This window comes from Girardinichthys multiradiatus, chromosome 15 (genome assembly GCF_021462225.1).
Source record: "Girardinichthys multiradiatus isolate DD_20200921_A chromosome 15, DD_fGirMul_XY1, whole genome shotgun sequence".
Classification (NCBI taxonomy): Eukaryota; Metazoa; Chordata; class Actinopteri; order Cyprinodontiformes; family Goodeidae; genus Girardinichthys; species Girardinichthys multiradiatus.
This window is the reverse complement of record NC_061808.1, coordinates 16,231,648-16,254,062: the sequence shown is the minus strand read 5'-3', so window position 1 is coordinate 16,254,062 and position 22,415 is coordinate 16,231,648. Positions and strand designations below refer to the sequence as shown.

General features: G+C 37.9%; 1 protein-coding gene across 1 annotated transcript in view; it reads right to left on the bottom strand.

The window, feature by feature from the left end:
* The window catches only part of stxbp5a (syntaxin binding protein 5a (tomosyn)), a 181,558-nt gene that overhangs the window by 68,869 nt on the left and 90,274 nt on the right, over window positions 1–22,415 (bottom strand). Inside the window, exons 7-8 of the mRNA XM_047388111.1 lie at window positions 18,253–18,316; window positions 15,576–15,659 (exon numbers count right to left, since the gene is read on the bottom strand). Of these exons, the coding sequence (XP_047244067.1) occupies window positions 15,576–15,659; window positions 18,253–18,316 (148 nt within the window). The remainder of the gene's footprint in view (window positions 1–15,575; window positions 15,660–18,252; window positions 18,317–22,415) is intronic.

Genomic DNA, 22,415 nt, shown 5'->3' with positions numbered 1-22,415 from the left:
CAAGACACTCAAAGCGCTGTACATACAATTACAATACAATCACAAAGCAAATAAACACAGATACAGACACAGAAAAACAAATCAAATGATAAAATCAAACAACAGAGGTAATTCAAAAGAGTTAAATAAAATAAAATAAAGAGAATAGAATGATGGATAAGAAAATGAAAGGAAAATCGGACTGAAAACGCAACTAATCATGCCTAAATGGCACAGTCAAAGGCCACTCTAAACAAATAAGCTTTTAATCTTGATTTAAAGCAACTTAGGGTCTCGGCGCTTTTACAGTTTTCTGGCAGTTTATTCCAGATTAGTGGAGCATAATAACTAAAAGCTGCTTCTCCATGTTTAGTTCTGGGTTTCGGTACGAAGAGTAGATTTGAGCCAGAAGGCCTGAGAGGTCTGGGTGGTTGATACACTGACAACAAGTCTGTAATGTATTTTGGTGCTAAGACATTCAGTGATTTATAGACTAACAGAAGTATTTTAAAGTCTATTCTCTGAGCTACAGGGAGCCAGTGTAGGGACTTTAGAACCAGGGAGATGTGCTCCACTTTTTTAGTTCTAGTGAGGACGCGGGCAGCAGCGTTCTGGATCAACTGTCTGATCGACTTTTTAGGGAGACCTGTGAAGACACCGTTGCAGTAATCAATTCTACTAAAGATGAACGCATGAATTAGTTTTTCAAGGTCCTGCTGAGACATTAGTCCTTTAATCTTGGAGATGTTCTTTAGGTGATAGAAGGCTGACCTTGTTACTACCTTTATGTGCCTCTGAAGGTTCAGGTCAGAGTCCATCATCCTGACTGGTGGTTTCTAGCTGTATTAACTGAAGCTGTGTGCTAACTTTTAAACACTCTTCCTTTGGTCCAAAGATTATTACTTCAGTTTTGTTTTGATTCAGCTGAAGAAAATTTAGGCCCGTCTATGCATTGATTTCTTCTAAGCATTTACCCAGCGCTTGAATGGGTTCATGGTCACCTGGTGACATCGTAACGTATAGCTGTGTGTCGTCTGCATAGTTATGATAACTTACGTTGTTGTTTATTAAAATCTGAGTTAGGGGGAGCATGTACATATTGAATAGGAGAGGCCCTAAGATGGACCCTTGGGGAACGCCACATGTGATTTTTGTGGTCTCTGATGTAAAGTTACCTACTGACACAAAAAAGTCCCTGTCCTTCAAGTAGGATTTAAACCAGTTGAGTGCTGTACCAGAAAGGCTGACCCAGTTTTCCAGGCACTCTAATAAAATGGAGTGATCAACAGTGTCGAATGCTGCACTAAGGTCCAATAATACCAGCACTGTGGTTCTTCCACAGTCTGCATTTATACGGATGTCATTGAACACCTTGACAAGAGCAGTCTCTGTACTGTGGTGAGCACGGAAGCCTTACTGGAAGACATCGAAGCCATTGGTGGTTGTTAGGAAGTTGTTTAACTGCTGAAACACAGCTTTTTCAATAATCTTACTGATCAAGGGGAGGTTTAAAATAGGCCTGTAGTTCTGTAGTAGCAGCTTGTCCAAGTTGCTCTTTTTCAGTAGAGGTTTGATAATTGCTGTTTTTAGGGCCTGGTGGAAAACACCTGACAAAAGGGACATGTTTATTATTTGAGTTAAATCAGATGTTATTACAGGCAAAGCTTTCTTAAGGAAAACTGTGGGTAAAAGATCGAGACAGCATGAAGAAGAGCTTAGTTAATGTACGATTTCTTCTAAGATTTTGCAGTTTATTTGGTGAAATTGGGAAATTTTGGCAAAATCAGTTCTAGTTGGAGACAACATTGGTACTGGAGTTGATGTGGATGTGCTGACTGCCTCTGATCTTTTGGGTTTTTTCAGTAAAAATTTAGCAAATTCATTGCAGGCCCTGGTAGAGTGGAGTTCAGATGCTACAGTTACAGCCTGTTAGCCTGTCGACCGTGGCAAATAATGCATGAGCATAATTAATGTTTTTGCTGATGATCTCAGAAAAGAAGGATTCCCTTACATTTTTCAGTTGTAGGTTATATCTGTATAGTCTCTCTTTATAGATAATATAGTGAACCTGGAGTCCAGTCTTTCGCTACCTGCGTTCAGCTTTTCGACACTCCTTTTTTTCACTTCTGACTGGTGGAGCACTTCTCCATGGAGACATTTTCTTCCCAGAAACGACTTTCACTTTAATTGGTGTAACTGAATCAATGACGTCTGAGATTTTAGAATGAAAGTTATCTACCAGCTCATCTACAGTGTTACAGGGCAACGTGGAGGTAAAAGAGTAAATCTGGTTAAAGGTTTCAGCAGCACCGTCCTTAAAAATGCGTTTTCTTATCATTTCTCTTTGGCAAACTGAGTCATTAGAGATGATGCTTTCAAAAATAACAGAAAAGTGGTCAGATAGGGCAACATCAGTTACAGACACCTTGGAAATGTTTAGACCCTTAGTGATGATCAAGTCCAAAATATGTCCCTGTTTGTGCGTTTGCTGTTTAACATGTTGAGTGAAACCAAAATTTCTAAGAGTGTCACATAGATCTATTGTACTTCTGTCTTCAGGATTGTCCACATGAATGATGAAGTCTCCCACAATAATTAAACAGTCATAATAAACACAAATCACAGATAAACACTCATTAAAATCACTGATAAAGTTTGTTTTGGACTTAGGAGGCCTGTAAATATTCAAGAACATGGTTTGGACTGGGCTCTTTACCCAGAGAGCCAAATATTCAAAAGAGTCAAATTCGCCCAGAAATACTTTTTTACACTCTAATAAATATTTAAACAAGATACAGTCCAACATTTATTTACTTCCGCAAACACCAAGCACGCTCGTTGCGTGTGGCGTCATTGCGTCGTCTACTGCGCATGCGGGTTCACACAGGAGATCACTACAAGTCACATATATTTGGAAATGTGAACGACTGCGCAAATAAATCAGATTTTACCAAAAAATCGGAATTGAGCATTAAGACCTCTAATGTGAACGTAGCCTTAGATGTGACTTTAACGCCACTTTCCATCGCATTCGTCAGAATTTTGCGCCGCCCAGCAGGAAACAGTAGTAGTTAGCAAAACAGATGGGGGGCTAGAATAGAACTGCACAGTAGAGAGACAACGAGACGTTAGAGCTCGTTAATAAACAGAGATAAAACTTTATTCAGGCCTAACTGAAAGGCTCATATGAACTGTCTGGATGTGGGACGTAGTTTGTGTTGAGAGGACAGGCACTGACATATATGATTAAAAGTTGCTCTCGACATGATAAAGTTCTAACTCGGTCTCTGTAAAGTTGTTAACATCCCTGCCCCACCATTCCTGGCTGTGTCTCTGCATCCAAACAGTTTGTTGTGCTGAATAGAATACATTTTCACTGTTACGCTAATGACACTCAGCTTTACTTATCCATGAATCCTGATGAGCCCAACCAGTTAGATAGACTACAAGCATGTCTGGAAGACATAAAAACTTGGATGACTTTAAATTTTCTGCTTCTAAATTCAGACAAGACAGAAGTTGTCATCTTTGGACCGGAGTCTTTAAAAAAGAAACTGCTTAGTCAATCACTTAACCTGGATGGCATTAAATTGACCTCCGATAATAAAGTAAAAAATCTTGGTGTTATTTTTGACCAGGACATGTCATTTAAATCCCATATTAAACAGGTTTCTAGGATTTCCTTCTTTCATCTCCGGAACATTGCCAAAATTAGAAATATCCTATCCAGGAGTGACGCTGAAAAACTAGTCCATGCATCTGTTACTTCAAGGCTGGACTATTGTAATTCATTACTATCAGGATGTCCACAAAATACACTTAAAAGCCTTCAGCTGATTCAAAATGCTGCAGCAAGAGTTCTGATGAAAATTAAAAAGAGAGATCGTATTTCCCCTACTTTAGCTTCCCTTCATTGGCTCCCTGTTAAATCCAGAATAGAATTTAAAATTTTCCTCCTCACATATAAAGCCCTTAATGATCTAGCTCCATCATACATCAGAGATCTGATTGTTCCATATGTTCCTAACAGAGCACTTCGTTCTCAGACTGCAGGTTTACTGGTGGTTCCTAGAGTCTCTAGAAGTAGAATGGGAGGCAGATATTTTAGTCATCAGGCTCCTCTCCTGTGGAACCAGCTCCCAGTTTTAGTCCGCGAGGCAGACACCCTGTCTACTCTTAAGGCTAGGCTTAAAACTTTCCTTTTTGATAAAGCTTATAGTTAGAGTGGCTTAGGTTATACTGAGCTATCTTCCTTATTTTGTACCTCCATCTTCTTCCCTCACTGTTGGATGGAGTAAGGGGGAGTCAGGTTTAGCCTAAACCGGCGCAGTTATGGTTGAGGTGCAAACACACCCTCCATTTCTGCTACTTGTATGACCCCTTCTCTTTTCCAATGGTTATGGTCAATCTGACAGAGAGGTATCCCAATCGTTGTGGTTTTTAGTATAACAATGGCCATCAGTGGGCTCTAGATGGACAAACTGTCTACTTTTAAGGCTATTCTTAAAACTTTCCTTTTTGATAAAGCTTATAGTTAGAGTGGCTTAGGTTATCCTGAGCTATCTCTGTAGTTATGCTGCTATAGGCTTAGGCTGCTGGAGGACATAATGACCACTTTCACCCTCTTCGCTACATTCTCACACTACTCTCTAATTCTGCATAATTTGCTGTTATTTCAGTTTTTAACTTTATGTTCTCCCTCTTTTCTCTTCCTAGAAGCTACACCTGGCCTGACTCTGTGTCTACCTGTGACACCTTTCTGGAGAGGGGCATCGTCCAAGCTTCTGCTGGCAACAACTTAATGCTCACCCTCTACTGATGATCCACACGGCCCTGTCTTTCAGTGCTTAACTCTTTTTCTCTCCTAGACATGGTGATTGACTGAGCTTTTACTGTGACTAACTCTATGTGCTCTCTTTCAGACTCTAACCTTGAAAACTGGCTCAGAGTTTATCTGTTCTTTCTTTCTAGGTGAAACGACTAGGGGAGCTACATCCACTAACATTTACTTTTCCTTCCCATAGAAAGTACTCCTGGATCAGTGCTTCTTTGTTCTCTTTGTGTCTCTGCTCTGTTCTCTCAAACCCCCAGTCGGTCGTGGCAGATGGCCGCTCACACTGAGCCTGGTTCTGCTGGAGGTTTATTCCTGTTAAAAGGGAGTTTTTCCTCTCCACTGCCGCTACATGCATGCTCAGTATGAGGGATTGCTGCAAAGTCAACGCCAGTAACTGTCCACTGTCTCTACATGCTCATCCAGGAGGAGGGAATGCTGCAAGTCACTGACTGGATGCAATCTGCTGGGTTTCCTTAGATAGAAAAACCTTTTATCCAATTTGAATAAATAACTGAATCTGACTGCACTGTTCAATGATTAGGATTAACTGGAATGTATGTACCTGACTGTTGTGAAGTGCCTTGAGACGACATGTGTTGTGAATTGGCGCCACATAAATAAACTGAATTGAACTGGCAGTCAGATCTCCCTAAAAAGGAGCAATAAAGAGTTTCACCCTCCTTTTATTCATGTGTTTCCCACACAGCACCCGCTGACAATAAATGATTTCTGTTGTGCATTTAAAGCATAACACCTATTTCTCCGTGTTTACCGTTGTGCTGCACTTGACGACGCTCGTATTATTCTAATGCGCATGCGGATCAGTTTGGAGCTGACGACACAAACAAAAAAAATCTGATTTCTGAAAAAAATCGGATTTAAGCATTAAGACCTGCAGTGTGAACGTAGCCTCAGTAGGAAGAGTAGTAGTCTGGCAATGAGAAGGTTGTGGGTTCGATTCCAGCTTCCTCCCGCCATATGACGATGTGCCCCTGGACAAGGCACTTAACCTCAAGTTGCCCACCGATCTGAGTATCGGTGTATGAATGTGTGAGCGTAAGTGAGTGCGATTGGGTGAATGTGGCTCTAGTGTAAAGCGCTTTAAGTGGTCAGTATGGAGCTATATAAGTTCAGTCCATTTACCATTTAGTCTCCATTCATAACTAGGGGCGCATTTGACTTTCATTTTATTGTTTTGTTTTTGTAACAACCAATCACAGTTCTTAGAAGACAGCGTCACACCTACCAAAGGGGTCAACGACACCTCCTCACTCTGAGTTGCTTTAAGCAACTACTTGAATCACTTAAGCTTAGACTCCTTGCCAGGAATTTTTAGGCTAAGTGAACAGGAATACAGAGAATATTTGTGAATATGGGACAAAATGTGTAACAACAGTCAAAAAACAGAGTTGCAGCATTTCTTATTATAACTTACCTGCACATTCTCAGTCAAAAGTTATGTTAAATTCATTCATGCTAATATGGATCTTCTTATTCTTCTGCTCGTACATGCACACACAGACAGGCTTGTAGTCTCCCACTTACTTGATCACGATCTCTAAATGCTTGTACACTCCTTACACGGTTTTAGCATCTGTTTAATCCAACTGTCTGGTAAATGAACCAAGAAGTCCTGAAGCCCTGGACTGAACAGTAGCTAGACTTTTCAAGAAAGTAATTTTATTTATTAGTCCGAAAGTTGTGTTTTCATTTGCTGTAGGCTACAATCATTAAAATTAACATATATGCCTGAAATCTACCACTGTGTGTAATTAGTCAATATAGTATGAAAATCACTTTTTAAACTGGATTACTTAAATAACATAAACTTTTGATGAGATCCTAATTTATTGAGATGCACATGTAGGTAAGAGAGAATGAACTCAGATATACTGAGGAACATTCATATCTCAGTAACTTCCTGATTCTTAACATGTCGCAAGTCTAAACATTCCCCTCAGCAATGTGTTGATTTACATAATTCTAACTTTTGACCTTTGTCCTTAAAAGCTGAGAATCCCCCCAAAATCTGCCAGGATCTAGATTCATGTCCCCTAAACATAGCTTAGGTAATTGTGTGCACGCAAACATTTATCTACGAAAAGAAAGTCTAAAAAACAAACACTCGGGGCAAAATGTCAACACCGATTCCCACCGAGCTATCCATTTTTGCTTTGGAATGTGAAATCCACTTTGGGCTGTTGTTGAGTCGCAGTTGTTATATAAGCACTGAATAACAATCCCCATTGAGCTCCTTAAGATGTTTTCTGTAATAAAAAAGATGATTCACCCTCATGTTTCATGACTGTGAGGAAAGAGGCTTAGATAGAATTCATTTCAGAATACAAAAGCATCTTAGATTTTGGAGATATGGTATCTTAATTAATTGCTGGATTTGTACCAAAAGTGTAATCCCAAACATAATTTTAGATGCAAGGTCAGAAATTTAAAGAAAAACATTTGTTTATCAGTACTGATTCCTTAACAATGATCTGTTAGAATGACACATCAAATAAATAGTTTTCCTTGGTTAATGATTAGTAAGAGGAGTGCAGTGAACGCACATTTTCTTCATGTGTTTGAAAAATAGACCCTGTCATGCTATTCTTAGCTTTATGGGAAGGATAGAGCCTTTTAAAACAGAAATACTCTGCAAAGTGATGGAAATTACTTTGCTTGATTTGCCAAATGTCTGATCGGCTTTGAACTGTCATCTGTCGGGCTTCATAACCAATCATGGAGAAGGGAAAAAAATGTCCTTGCTTCTGAAACCAGAATCAGGTTACTTAAAGTTCACAAATGATTTGTCATTTTTGTATTTTGTCTTTGCAAACAACCAGACTGAGTCAACATTTACTGGAGGCTCCATTGAATAGAGCCATTAGTGCCCATCAAAAAGATTGAATTTGTATTTTTACATCCGATTTCACTTACAATAAAGCATAGAATATTAGGTTGTGTACAATGCTAATGCTTTTCCCTTACATCTAAATAAGGATAGGTCCCCAAAGGCAAATAAACTAGCTCAAGGTATCTGCTTCAGGTTTGAAAGCACAATGGCATTTTAAAAAGTCACTTTTCGTCCCATGGTTGTTTAAGGTTAAAGGGATTTTAATAACTTATGCAGGAATCTTGCAGGTTCTGTGAACAATAGTGTCACTGCCACTTTCTCTTCCGCAGGTTTAGGGGAAGCCATCAGTCAGCTGTGTATTATGGCCTAAGAAGGTGAACGTCCTGAAAGAAAAGACTGAAGGGCAAAATGCACTGGTGCTACATGATGCATGACAAAAAACTAAAGCAACAATAACAGCTATTCAATACTGGCAGTGTCTCGCTGCCACCTGCAACTCTACAGCCTTTCACCAAGTGATCTTTTATCATACTTTTCTATTTTCAAGTGTTTAAAAAAAAATATGAACGCCTGAAGTCCAGTCATCTTAGATGTTTCAGCATCATGCTTCCTATGTGTGTTAAAACATGACCTGTGACAAAAGATGCGCCATGAGATTCACAACGCTTATTCATCATAAGACTAAATTCAGGTTTCCCATATCCTTTCGACTGTGATGTAAATTAAATTATGTGACTGCAACTTGCAGACTGCAAGGCTTCTTCAGGTCCTTCCAAGTTCATGTGCAGCCTAGATTCTTCTGATAGTGGCAACAGAAAACACCTGAAGTGCATGTATGATTCAAACGTTGACATCAAACACATACAGAAACCTGAGGAAGAGAAACAAGGGCACAGGGTTTGAGGAAAACACTGTGTGAGGAGATTGATTTGGGGTTAATATTGACAAACAAGCTATTATCCCACTAACATTTGCTTTTCAGATTTCCAACATTGCCTCACAAGGCACAGAAGGTCTGATATTATATAGTGATTTATACTGTATACATTTCTGTTATGATTTGGGGTTGTTTGGTTTTTGGTTTTTCTTATGTTTTTCACAGTTAAGGTTTTGGCTCATTCTTTTGTTATTATTCTTCTTAGATTTTGAATCATGCTTCTGTTATTTTCCTGGTCATGCTTTATTTTTGTCGTCTTGTTCATGTTTTGTTCAAGTTTGGTTTTGTTTGTATATTAGAGTCTCTGTTTTTGCTGCAGCCACGTTTTGTTCTGTCTGTCAATTAAGTTTATGCGGTTCACCTGTCCAAGTTAATCTGTCTCCTAGCTCCACCTGGTTTTCACTCCATATATACACACCTGTTCAGTTAGTCGTGGAAACATTTCTCATGCTCATGTCTTGTTCTCAGATCATGTCTTGTTTTTTGCTTATGCCTGCCCGTTTGTTGTTTTGTTCCTGCCTCCTGCAGTGAGTGAGTTTTTTGTTATTAAATCTTTTGCACTTACCGTCACGATGCCTGCTCGTCTGCATTCTGGGGTCCTATATCTCACAAACCATAACATTTTCATATATTTTCATTTTATGTTAACATCATGTGTTGAAAATTTAAACATCTGTGAAGCTTTTTTGGTGTTTTTGCTGTCTGTGTTGATCGTAACAATATCAAGCCAGCAAGTCTGGGTGTGTAACATTAGCTTGAGGCTCACCTCTGTTCTCTCTCTCTCTTTTTCTTTCCTAATTTAAAATAATTTTATAGCACTAATTCATTATTTAATGATACTAAGTAATACATATACAATAAAATAATGCAGTACAAGGTAAAAAGTGGTATTCCTGAAGTTGCCATGGTGTCAGGATATATACAGTGGGGAAGACAAGTATTTGATACATTGCTGATTGTGCAGGTTTTCCCACTTGCAAAGCATATGTGTCTTTAATTTCTATCATAAGTACTTTCAGTAAGGGCATTGAAGGTGGGTCGTGGCTGGGTCTTCCAGCATGACAATGATTGGAAGCATACAGCCAGGGCAACTAAGGAGTGGCTCCGTACGAAGCATCTCAAGGTCCTGGAGTGGCCCAGCCAGTCTCCAGAGCTGAACCCAATATAATCTTTAGTCAGAGCTGAAAGTCTGTGTTGCCCAGCGACAGCCCCAAAACCTGAAGGATCTGGAGAAGATCTGTATGGAGGAGTGGTACAAAATCCCTGCTGCAGTGTGTGCAAACCTCATCAAGAAGTACAGGAAACGTCTGATATTTGTAATTGCAAAAAAAGGTTTCTGAACCAAATATTAAGTTTTGTTTTTCTGAATCTTTTATTTAAGTTAGAGCACTTCTGTTGAAAAACCAAGGAAAAACTTCTTGGCTTTTACAGACACTCTAGAAAACTGAAGCAATTTATCACAATTTCATCTTTACGAGGCTTGACAGCAATACATTGACAGGCAAAAGCAGAGAAAAGATCAGAAAAAAAAAACAAGAGACAAAAAAGTTTCTATTTAAATTTTAATAACAAAAAATAATGAAAGCACCGAAAAGTGATTGCAGTCTGCAAAACGTAGAAAAGAAAAATCAAGTTTGGAGACACGAGGCAAATGGTGGGCTGTTTGTAGAGCTGACAGCAGAATACATGAGGGAGTTTTAACAATAAGCCTATTAAGAGCATGACAGCAAAATAAAATAAAATCCTGCATTCTGTCAGAGCAACATCTCCTAGGAGGCACACCTAGATGCCAGAAGGATGGATAATTAAGATCTGGCTGCAATAAGAACAATTCTTCAGAGCCAGACATGGTCCAAAGTGTTGAGTCAGATGAGACAGAGGAAGGAAGGGTCGAGGTGACAGATGCTCTCTGGCTAGCACTTACTGGAAACCCATAGTGCTGATCTGCAGCTAATAATAGACAATCCACTGAAAGACACATAGTGGAAGGTGTGCTCTTTCAGTTCTTTAAGAGCTTGTAAAACAAAAGCTTTATTGGTTTGGGTTTTGGTCCAAACTTCAGTGAAAACCTTGTGCTTATTTAGAAGACACGTCAACAGATTTTGCTGACTTTTCAAAGGTAAGGCAGCATCAGCAACTTACAAACTTGTATATGATTGTGTCCTAAAAAAATCTTTTACTGCTGTCTACTTGCTGAAAATAAACAGGAGCCTGCATTATCCCTCTGTATTAATTTTTTGGAACCCAGCCTCCCATTCTGTCCCTCACTTCAGAATTTCCATGATAACTATGCTTCAATATTAGCCTATTCAAAAGTCAAAATCCAGCTCTGCTTTGTACTTTGGCTTGCTGTCTAGTTGAAAACAATGAGACGGGAAACTTCCATGTTCAGTTCACTCAACGACTTTGATACTTGGCAGCACGCTTCTGGGCAAACTGGGGTTTGAATGAAAACACACAGCAAAAACAGAGAGTATAGCTGGAAGAATACACTGTACTTTGGAACAGGATTTGATAGATGTTTAAAACTTATTTCAACTCACAAACCTGTTTGAAAAAGACACACAGAGACTGAGTTTGCACTTAGCCATAATCTTAAGGAATACTAATTTAAATTCTGCCTCCTAATCTATGCATTGTCTGTGAGTTATAATTAATGTTAAGAATTTTATTAATGACAGTAATCAGCTTCTGTAAACCCCCTTTTAAATCAATTAATTTTAACCTGTACAGTAAAAACATGCACATTTTTGATGAGTAGAGTCGTAAGGACAACTAAGGCCAAGGTGGGGCTTTGATTCTGAGATTAGAAGTTAGATTTTGCTTAAATTGAAAAAACAAAAACTATAACCTAGACAACTTCTTAAAATGACTTGTGAACTTAGTTCAAAACAAGAAATCAAAATCCTAATGATTTTAACCTAATCAGAATCTGAATGATGGTCTGCACAAACCTTTACCATGTTAGTTCTACTGTTAGAGAAATTGCTTTTAATGTGGTAAAGTGCTTTACAGAACAGTTAACTCTACCCCATGTTTCCAACTAAAATAACACATTTTCCATCTCGTCTTGGATTATTGTATTTAAAAAAGCAAATCTGCCATTTCAGTTTTATATGCCAATTGCTAAACATTTAATATTTCTTTAGATAAGAGAATGGCAGACTTTTCCAGGTAAATGCACATGTTTTAAAGAAATAACTATGTAGTGAAATACTATTTCACCACAGTGATTTTGTTGTGGTATTAATTGAAGTGAGTCTTAAGAGCATATTACTTTTCTCTACACCACCCACATCTTAATATAAGCCCCCTGCTACTAAACCCCATGGTGCTCACTCTGAAGTCAGTTTAACTAATCAGCCCTGTTCACAAGAGTAATATTGGAAAAGTCAAAGCACAATCATAACCACAATATGCTACTGATGTGGCACATCAGATATCCGGAAAAGGGTTTCAGGCCAAATTACTCCACTGATTTGGGATATTTATACAAATAATTCAATGTATTTGCCCAGTGTGTATCCGGACGCCACCTTTTTGATTAGAAGTAAAAGACCAGGTCAGTGTTGCATGATTTTTTTTCTGCCTCCCTGTACAAGTTACACTGAGGAAATGCAGAGGAGCAGCAACTCCTTCAGCTCCCAGCCCAATCAAAACCTGGTCTCCAGAGAGTTGTTTCTGTGAAAATTTGGGAAGAGGAGATAATCCCCTTTGGGAAGAATCCGTGCTAAAGACTGTAACACTGAGAAGCAGAGGGAGGTCATTAGTTTATCTAAGAGAGGTAGGAACGGCAGATGCAGAAGGTAAGAGAATGTACTCCCCACATACTAAAAATACATAATCTTCTGTACTGTTTGTGTTTGTCAGTCCCTGTATCTCTGAGCCATGCCAACAAAGAAAAAGTATCTGATAATCCTCAACTGGGGGTCACAATGTGCAACAGTACCATAGAGACCACTGAATGAGCAAGTTCCTGTTGACTGGGTCTATGTCAAAACCCCTTTTTATTGCTTAGGTTTATGAACACAAGCTCCTGTTGAAATTTCCATTTCATGCTAGAGTCACTTTATGAACACACGGATTGATGTGAAAGCTCCAGGGGTTCATTTATAAATGATTGCGTAGAAGCTATACTAAAAGTGTACCCTCAAAAGCCGAAACTGGGGTATGCCAAAGAAAATCCAGACTTATAAAACCATGTGAACGCACATCAGCAAGCAATTTCCCCTTTTTGAATCATAACTGCACCTCAACATTTGTGTACAAGGTCCTGCTGTATGTTCTGCCCTCTACATGTCACGTCCACATTCAACCATAAATGGTTAATGCAAAGCACCATATGAAAGTCCATCTGTATTTAGGGTCTGATCAATATTATTTCATGGTTAACAATGGCAACCACGGAAAAAAAAGCAAAGAAAAGCAATTTCACAGAGGCAGAAATCGAGGTTCTGGGTCGAAAAAACTTTTGGTAGCCACAGTGTAGGGAGATCTGATGTATTTATTAGGGTCATTGCCCATTTAGAAGACCCATTGTGCCCAAGCCAAAATTCCTGGCTCATCTCTTGAGATGTCACTTCAATATTTCTTCATATTGTCTATTCTCATGATGCCAACTATTCTGAAGTCCCTTCTGCATCAAAGCACCCACACATTATCCTGCCACCTCATACTAAGGAAAGTGTTCTCAGGCTTGCAAGCTTCCGACTATCTTCTCCAAATGTTATGCTAGTCATCATGGTCAAACATTTCAAATTTTGTTTTATCAGACCACCTGTACATTCCCATGGTGTTTATACTTGCAAATGCTAGTTTGAACAAATTAGTTTGGCAATATCAGGCAACTGACAATTGCACCCAGTGATAAAGCGGACTTCTGGAGGGGATTTTCTTTCCCCATAATGTTACATAATCAAGCAATGTGTTTTGGCTGTTGCCTGAGAATACACCAACTGGTGTTCGAAGACTTGATCAATGAATCTGCTAGCAAACAGGACCAGTGCTGGGCCCCTTGGTGAATCACGAGATGAGTTGATGACGTTAATTTACTTTAATTTAGTTTGATTGAAAATTTATACAAAGCTATTTTGCTCAACAAAAAATACTTAGACTATAAATGATGGCCATTAGCAGATTTGTTGTATGTCTGCTTTTAATCTTGCATCAAATAGTGAATTGCATACTGTATGCAGACAGTAGTATGTACAATTCACAAGCAGTAAATACTGTGCTAGTACTAGTACTGAACTACTGGAACCAAATAGATTTTCTTTGGTCATTGGGCCCAGAATTCTTGGCTGCGCACCTGACTGTAAATAACTACAAAGCTGTAAATCAACTAATGAGAAGCTTGTAAAGCCATGATATTGCCCAGGGCAACAACACATTACCAAAGAAACTTTGTGGTTTTTACAACTCGTTTAAAGGCATAGTATAGACCTGTGAATCAATGACCTGTAGACTAACAACCTTGGCCCTCACGGTCCTACTGTAAGCCTTTAATTTTTCAGTTAACCCTTGTCAGATTTGCCAATCAGGCAATGGGCTTTGCTGAAATCATAAAATCGCAAAATCTGGATTGATATCTTAGAATATACCAAGATGGGCATTCAGAACCATTTCAAAGAAAATATATGAGCTTTTCTATTGAAATAAGACGTGTGTATTACACTTTCCAGAAATGCAATTGAATAGTACACTATACCTAAAACTTGTTCTCTAATGCATATTTTGGAGAACTCAATAATAGAAACAGAATATGAAAAAACAGTGTAGCAAATTAGTTTAGTTCAGTTTTTTAGTTATGAAAATGAGAACAAAGTAACATTTCCAAATTACTATCGAAGAGTAACAATTAACCTCGGTGTCAATATCCCTGTTTATTCAATTTACCTTTTAATTATTATACTATTTGTACACTAATTCTCATATTATTAAAAAGTTAATGAAGTATTTGTTTGTTCTTTGTTTAAGCTTTTACCCTTTAATTGATTTTCCTATTTTTTTCATTTGCCTTTCATGTATTGGAACATTTTTATTTATACATTTTTTAGCAATTTAATAAATATACGGGTTACAAGATTTATTATGTACAGTTTTTGATGTTTAAAGATTAATTTTCTTTATTGCTTGTTTTCCCATTTGTATTTTCCCTCTATCTTTTTTCCCAATAACATGTGTTCTCATGTTCCTTTTTACACTCCTGCGTCAGTTTCACAATTTTTTCTTGTCTTACTTATGACTTCTGTGCTGCCAGGTTTGACAAAAGGGAGAGAAGGTAACTTGTCAAAGCTAGAAATTAGAGAGATGCAGTTTGTGATGAAAGGTGGCATATTACTATGCTAGCGATCCCAATAGTCCACAGATCCTGATAAAAGTGTCTTCTTAACACTTTAGAGACACAGCTTGATAAGACTGATTCATTGCTTCCCCTCCCCCCCCATCTGCAGACTGGTTATCCTGTCAGTTGTGTACCTTGGTGTGACATTTCAGTCAATAAATGTGAGCTTTGAAACTTACTGATTGCCTGCAGTTATTCTTACAGCTTCAAGCAAAGCAAACAGTGAATTAGCATGTCCACCTAAGTTTTCATCAATGTCAAACGGAACTGAAGTCAATAAAGTCATGGGACTCCAGCAGTGTATCCTGGGGTGTCCTGTTGACTGTACCTTTTCGATTGATGACAGAGCCCAGGTGTTTTTAAAGTTACTATTTCTAAAGATCCATCTGCCATCCTCCAAAAGCAAGTACCAGGTCTCAAAAAATTTATTTCAGAGTTAAACCTCAGCTAATTCACAAATATTTAACAAACACATTATGTTTGATATTTTTCAAAACCCATAGTTCAGGTAGGTCATGATTATTTGAACCTACTTCAAGGTTATAAAAGATACAACAGGATCAGTTTACTGCAGATTGAAATACAAAGGCAAGACTGAAAGGGAATAAATAAAACAGGGGGATTTGCCTACCTCATCATAAGTGTAGCGGTAGTCTGCTTTCTTTGATTTTAAATCCCACAGGACCACGATCCCAGACTCAAATCCAATTATAAGCTGCAGAGGAAGAGCAAAAAGCATTCAGTGAGACCGGGGGATACAGCAGACCCACTGATGAGCAAAAACTGAAGTAATACTCCTGACATTCCCACACAGCATGATAGAAAGTCAGTGTAAGTGGAAACCTGCTACTCCTGGTTGACAGAAGAAAAGGCAAAAAAGGCTTGCAAAAAGAACAAGGAGTTGTTTTGATTCTTGACAACCTATTTATGGAAACAATGCCTACCTACCACACTCAGTCCCAGCATGTTCAGATTTCAATATGTGGTACATTTGTCTAAGAAATGTAAAAAAAAAAAAAAAACAGCAACAAACAATATTTTACGTGTACTGAGACTGTGCTGCCAATTATATTTATCTTACAAAGCAAATCACAAACACACTGAAGAAAAATATCCTAAGCACTGTAAAAGTGCATTCTTACAGTATGTTTTAACAAAGCAATATGAATGCATATGTTTAAAGAATATATATATGAGGTGCCTTGCAGAAGTGTTTTTCACATTTTTTATTTTTTCACATTGTGTCAAGTTAAGCACAAATTCTAATATATTTTATTAAAATTATATTTGAAAGACAAGCACAAAGTAGTGTTTATTTATGAAAAGGAAAAAACAAACGCATTGGTTGATTCTTCTTTTTTTTGGAGAAAAAAAAATCTGAATAGTGTGGCGTCCGTCAGTTTGCACCTTGAGTAAATACAGTTCAGCAGTTCTGTGCACTCTTCAAAGGAGAGCAAACAGCATGAAAAAGACAAAGGAACACATCAGACAGGTCAATGGAGTAATTTAATGAAGGGTTAGGTTCTAAAGGGTAAGGTTGCACAGAAAACATGTGGAAAAAGATGCACTGGTTTGATGAGAGCAAAATTAACCTTTTGCCCTACATGCAAAAAGCTACATAATGAGGAAAACTACCACTGAACATTGCACTGAACACAACATCCCTTTGGTAAAATATGGTGGTGGCAGCACCATGGTGTGGGGATGCCTTTCTTTAGAATGGACAGGGAAGCTGGTTGGAACTTATGAATGGACCTAAATACATTAGGTGGTAGACCTGTTAGGAAGATGCAAAGGACATGAGACAGGGTCAGAGGTCCACCTTACAGCAGAAAAACTCTAAACACACAGCCAGGACTTGAAAGAAATGGTTAAGATCAAAGTCCTTTCATGAATTAGAATGGCCCAAGGAAAGTCCAAACCTAAACACAATTGATAACCTATGGCAAGCCTTGAAAATTGCTATTTACAAATGCCCACTGTTTAATTTGACTGGGCTTGAGCTATTTGGAAGAGAAGAATGGATGAAGATGAAGAAGGAACATTTTAGTCTCCCCCTGTGCAAAACTGGTAGAGACATACTCCATCAGACAAAGTTCTGATTCAAGCAGGTAAATACAAATTGCCACTGCACTTTTCAGATTTTTATTAGAAAACTAATTTGAAAACCATTTATCATATTTTTAATCAAGCACTACTTTGTGCTATTCACATAAAATCTGATTTAAAGACATTTAGGTTTGTGGTTGTGACAAAATGTGAAAGAGGGATGCATACTATATATAATGAAGATACTGTACTTGGGGAAAGACAATACATGGTGAAGTACGTTATAATAATTTCAACAATGTGCATTTTAATGTGTACATTAGGGTATGTATGCATAAGGTAATTTTGTTTGTTTTTTCAATAGTGTTAGATTTTTCAACCGAATGGGGGCTGAGAGAGACCACAGAACAGGCAGATGGATGAATCACAAGCACATGGAGAAGACATGTTCATCGGTTTGACAGTACGAGTGCCACAAACACACTCAAAGCATGAAATAAATGAGCAGGATTCAAATCATCACAACGTATGCATCAAGAAAATTGTAGGAAAACGGACAAGTAACAAAAGAATTTCCAGGAACTAAAAAAAGATTGAGACACAATGGCTTTTCATTTATTTGAAGCATGTTGACAAGCTGTCCAGCAATAAAGGTTTTTGTCTTTGTGGTCCTATTTTATATTTTACAATTTTTTGGTCACATGGACAGTTTTTTGGTTATGCATTTTTAGTCTTTCGGCTAACATTGCTTGGGAACACCAAACATTCATAAAATTTGCTATAAATGTATCAATTATTCTAAAGAAAGTATAAACAGAACAAAATATTAACAATAACAACTTTAAAAGTGACATAAAATACTTAAGGACAACACACTTGGTTTTCGTTTTGTTCTGTGGTGTAAACAAAAGGTTTGTGTAATGATCTTTAGATATGTTCTTAGTTTACAGCTGTTATTCTATAATTGGAATGAATTTACTCCATATGTAATGTGACCTCTCTCAGTCAACACCCAACTTTGTTGGGTTGATTTCAAAGTACAAGTTAAATGATAATAAACTCCCTGCAAGTTCCAGTCAGAAGTTTATATGTATATCCGTCATATTCACTACTGTTCTTGGTGGATTTTGTTGAGGTCATTTAATAAAAGTACATTAATGCCCACAATGAGTGTATGAAAACTTCTGACTGTAAGAGGCTCTAACAATTAAATCACAATGAAAAAATGTATAATTGTAGACAGAAATGTTGTGCTTTACCTTTCCCTCATCCATAGGGTTATCACTTATGTGGACAACTGGCCCAGGGTGACTCTTGGAGGAACTTATGAGAGACAGAAAGACAGAACAGAAAATGTATTTTATCCTCTTTCAACTATAATACACAAAAGACAAAAAAACAGCAACAATGCGAAGAGTTCTGATGAAAATTAAAAAGAGAGATCATATTTCTCCTATTTTAGCTTCCCTTCTCTGGCTCCTTGTTAAATCCAGAATAGAATTTAAAATTCTCCTCCTCACATATAAAGCCCTTAATGATCTAGCTCCATCATACATCAGATATCTGATTGTTCCATATGTTCCTAACAGAGCACTTCGTTCTCAGACTGCAGGTTTACTGGTGGTTCCTAGAGTCTCTAGAAGTAGACTGGGAGGCAGATCCTTTAGAACTGAACTGAAACTATCTCTGTAGTTATGCTGCTATAGGCTTAGGCTGCTGGAGGACATAACGACCACTTTCACCCTCTTCGCTACATTCTCACACTACTCTCTAATTCTGCGTTATTTGCTGTTATTTCAGTTTTTAACTTTATGTTCTCCCTCTTTTCTCTTCCTAGGAGCTACATCTGGCCTGACTCTTTGTCTATCTGTGACACCTTTCTGGAGAGGGGCATCGTCCGAGCTTCTGCTGGCAACAACTTAATGCTCACCCTCTACAGATGATCCACGCGGCCCTGTCTTTCAGTGCTTAACTCTTTTTCTCTCCTAGACATGGTGATTGACTGAGCTTTTATTGTGACTAACTCTATGTGCTCTCTTTCAGACTCTAACCTTGAAAACTGGCTCAGAGTTTATCTGTTCTTTCTTTCTAGGTGAAACGACTAAGGGAGCTACATCCACTAACATTTACTTTTCCTTCCCATAGAAAGTACTCCTGGATCAGTGCTTCTTTGTTCTCTTTGTGTCTCTGCTCTGTTCTCTCAAACCCCCAGTCGGTCGTGGCAGATGGCCGCTCACACTGAGCCTGGTTCTGCTGGAGGTTTATTCCTGTTAAAAGGGAGTTTTTCCTCTCCACTGTCGCTACATGCATGCTCAGTATGAGGGATTGCTGCAAAGTCAACGCCAGTCACTGTCCAATGTCTCTACATGCTCATCCAGGAGGAGGGAATGCTGCAAGTCACTGACTGGATGCAATCTGCTGGGTTTCCTTAGACAGAAAAACTTTTTATCCAATTTGAATAAATAACTAACTTTGACTGCACTGTTCAATGGTTAGGATTAACTGGAATGTATGTACCTGACTGTTGTGAAGTGCCTTGAGACAACGTGTGTTGTGAATTGGGGCTGTATAAATAAAACTGAATTGAACTGAAATTGAATGCCATGTGAATGTCTGAGCCACCTTACATATTTATTCTGTTATTTTGTTCTTTGGTCACAACCAAATGTTTCAGATAATCAAACTAATTTTAATATAAGACAAAGATTACCTGAATAAAACAAAAACAGTTTCCAAATGATGATCTCATTTATTACGGCAAAAAAGCAATCTAAAACAACCTGGTCCTATGTGAAAATGTAAGCTTCCCTTAAAGCTAATAACTGGGGTGCCATCCTTGGTGGCAACACCCGCCATAAAAGGTTTGCAATAACTGGCATCGAGAATTTTTCACCACTGTGGAGGAATTGTTGGTACACTCCTCTTGTTGTTTTAATGTAGCCACAACAGAGGGCTTTTGAGCATTATTGGCCTTTTTTAGGTCATGCGACAGAATCGATATGTTTTTGGGGGAAATGTGGGATGGGTCTTTGTATTATTTTTGGTCAGCAGTGGTTTTCAATTTAGACCTTCCCTGTAGAAGCAGCTTTTTGCCCTCCCCCCTTATTTTTTATTTGTAAACATTTACCTTAACTGAGGCAAGCAAGACTTGCAGTCCTTTAGATATTGTTCTTGGTTCTTCTCTGACTTCCTGGATGAATCATTATTGCACTCTTGTAATAATTATTTTTGTAAGCCCGCCCATCCTGGGAAGATTTGCCAATGTTCCATGTTTTCCCTATTTGTTGAGTCTTACTGCTCGGGTCTAAAGCCTTAGAAATGGTTTTTTAACCCTTTTGCCAATGACAATCTCATTTGTTCTTAAATTTCTTTATATTGGGGCATGATGTATTGTTTTTAATACCTTTTAGCCTCCTTCATGTTGTCAGGCTCTTTTTAAGTAATTTCTTGATTCCAATCAAGAAATTAAAAAAATTAATTTAATCACAGGTAATTATTTAACAAGGAGAACAATCATATTTGCACATGGGACTAGGTTGACATGGATAGCTTTTTCTTCCCTAACAAATAAAGTCATCATTTGAAAACTACTACAGTTTGTATTTACTCAGATTATCTTTGACTGTGAGAAAATATTAAAATGTTATAATCGCACCCATTATTGGGACAAAAAGCAAAACAAAAGAAATCTGTGAGGGAGTAAATTCTTTTTATCGCACTATTGTTTGTGTTATAGCAAATGATGTCGCAATCAAAACACAGACATGATTTAGACGGTGTTATAAATTGCTGTAGGCATTATATCAAATGAAAAGGATAGTGTTTTCACATAAAGAAGAAAATAAGTCACATAACAGTAAACAGAAACTTTCTGACAGTAATAGCATGAGTCTTTAGCTTTGTAGCCAACAGCAGGGATGCTGTTCGTTTGTTAGCTAATGTCTTTGTTAAAATGAGAGGTTTTACTGACAATTTTCATCTATTTTTAATTTGCGCTTGTGTGAAAACGGTGTGTTAATGTATGTTTTCAAAAAAGCAATGGAAGCATTGGTTAGTATTCTGTATATGAAACTAGATATTAATTAGCACTGTGCTTGGAGTCGACTGTATTAATTAGGATGGTAAAAAATTTATAGGAGGGGTTAATGCCAGGTTACTACATCCACTAAGTGAAAGCTATTTTTCAAATATTTTGGGTTTGAAAACTGAAAATAAAACTGAATTATGTATGTTTTTCTTTGGTGACATACTTAAAGGATTAAAATTGGAAGCAACAGTCTTTAAACTCCTGGATGAGCCCTGCTTGGAAAAGACAACACTGCGACTGAACCCAGGGGGAAAAAAGGCAACCGAAAGACATAAATTCACTAAAGGTTCTGATAAATGACTGTGTCAGTTCCTGGTGGGTGTGTGTATGTGAATTTATGTGTCTGTTAATTTGCATGTCCGTGGAGAAAAATCAAAATGCCCCTTCTCTCGTCCTTCTGTCTGTGTCTTACCCTCCAGACAGCTTTGTGTCAAATCTCCTCTTTTAGAAATGTCCTAACCTGCTCTGCCTTTATGGGGTGAGATGGAAAGGTCACCGCTGAAAAACAGTGATTGTTATTGTTGTTAAAGCATAACCCTTTTACATTGGAGCAAGGATAGGGATGCCAGACAAGGAAAGGATGGTAAAGCTAAGAGTAAACAACAACACTAAAGTCAGGAAAAGTGGACACATTGCTGTGGTCTATGTTATAACAGTGAGCAATTTATTTTCCCACTACAAATCTGAAGGTGACCAGAATGATGTTCTGGTACAGATATACAATTAGAGTTGCACTGATTACAGATTTCCAGGCTAGCTCCAGTTTGTGGTTCCAGTTTCAGTTTGGGTCGATTACCATTTCTCTCTGTGAATTTTAATTCACAGCATTCTTTTTCTTCTAATTTAAACATAGTCAATTTAAAAAAATTTACAGCACAGTGTAATTGGAAAAACAAAGCATTTTTCAAAACATCAGGTGACAGTCTTCTCTCAATCTTATTTGAAATAGACAAATATTCTCCAGGTCGCATTAGCAGGCATTAGTACAAATAAAATAATTACATTGTATGTCTTTTTATGAACCCTTCCTTATGATAAATGGGAAATGAACTGTACTCATTTAGTGCTCTCTACTCAAACTGACAACACACAAATACTCATGCATCAACACGGTGATACGCAAATACCTTGGAAACTTGGGGCTCAGTGTCTTGCTTAAGGACTCTTTGACATGTGGTAGTGGGAAGCTGAAAATACAACTCTCAAACTTTTTGATTGCGAGAAAACTACTCTTGCCTCTGATATACAGCTCAGACTGTGCAGTTCGACACATTTTTTTTAGAATTGCAATCTTAGCTCTAAATAATTACAAAAACATCGTAACTGACAAAAAAG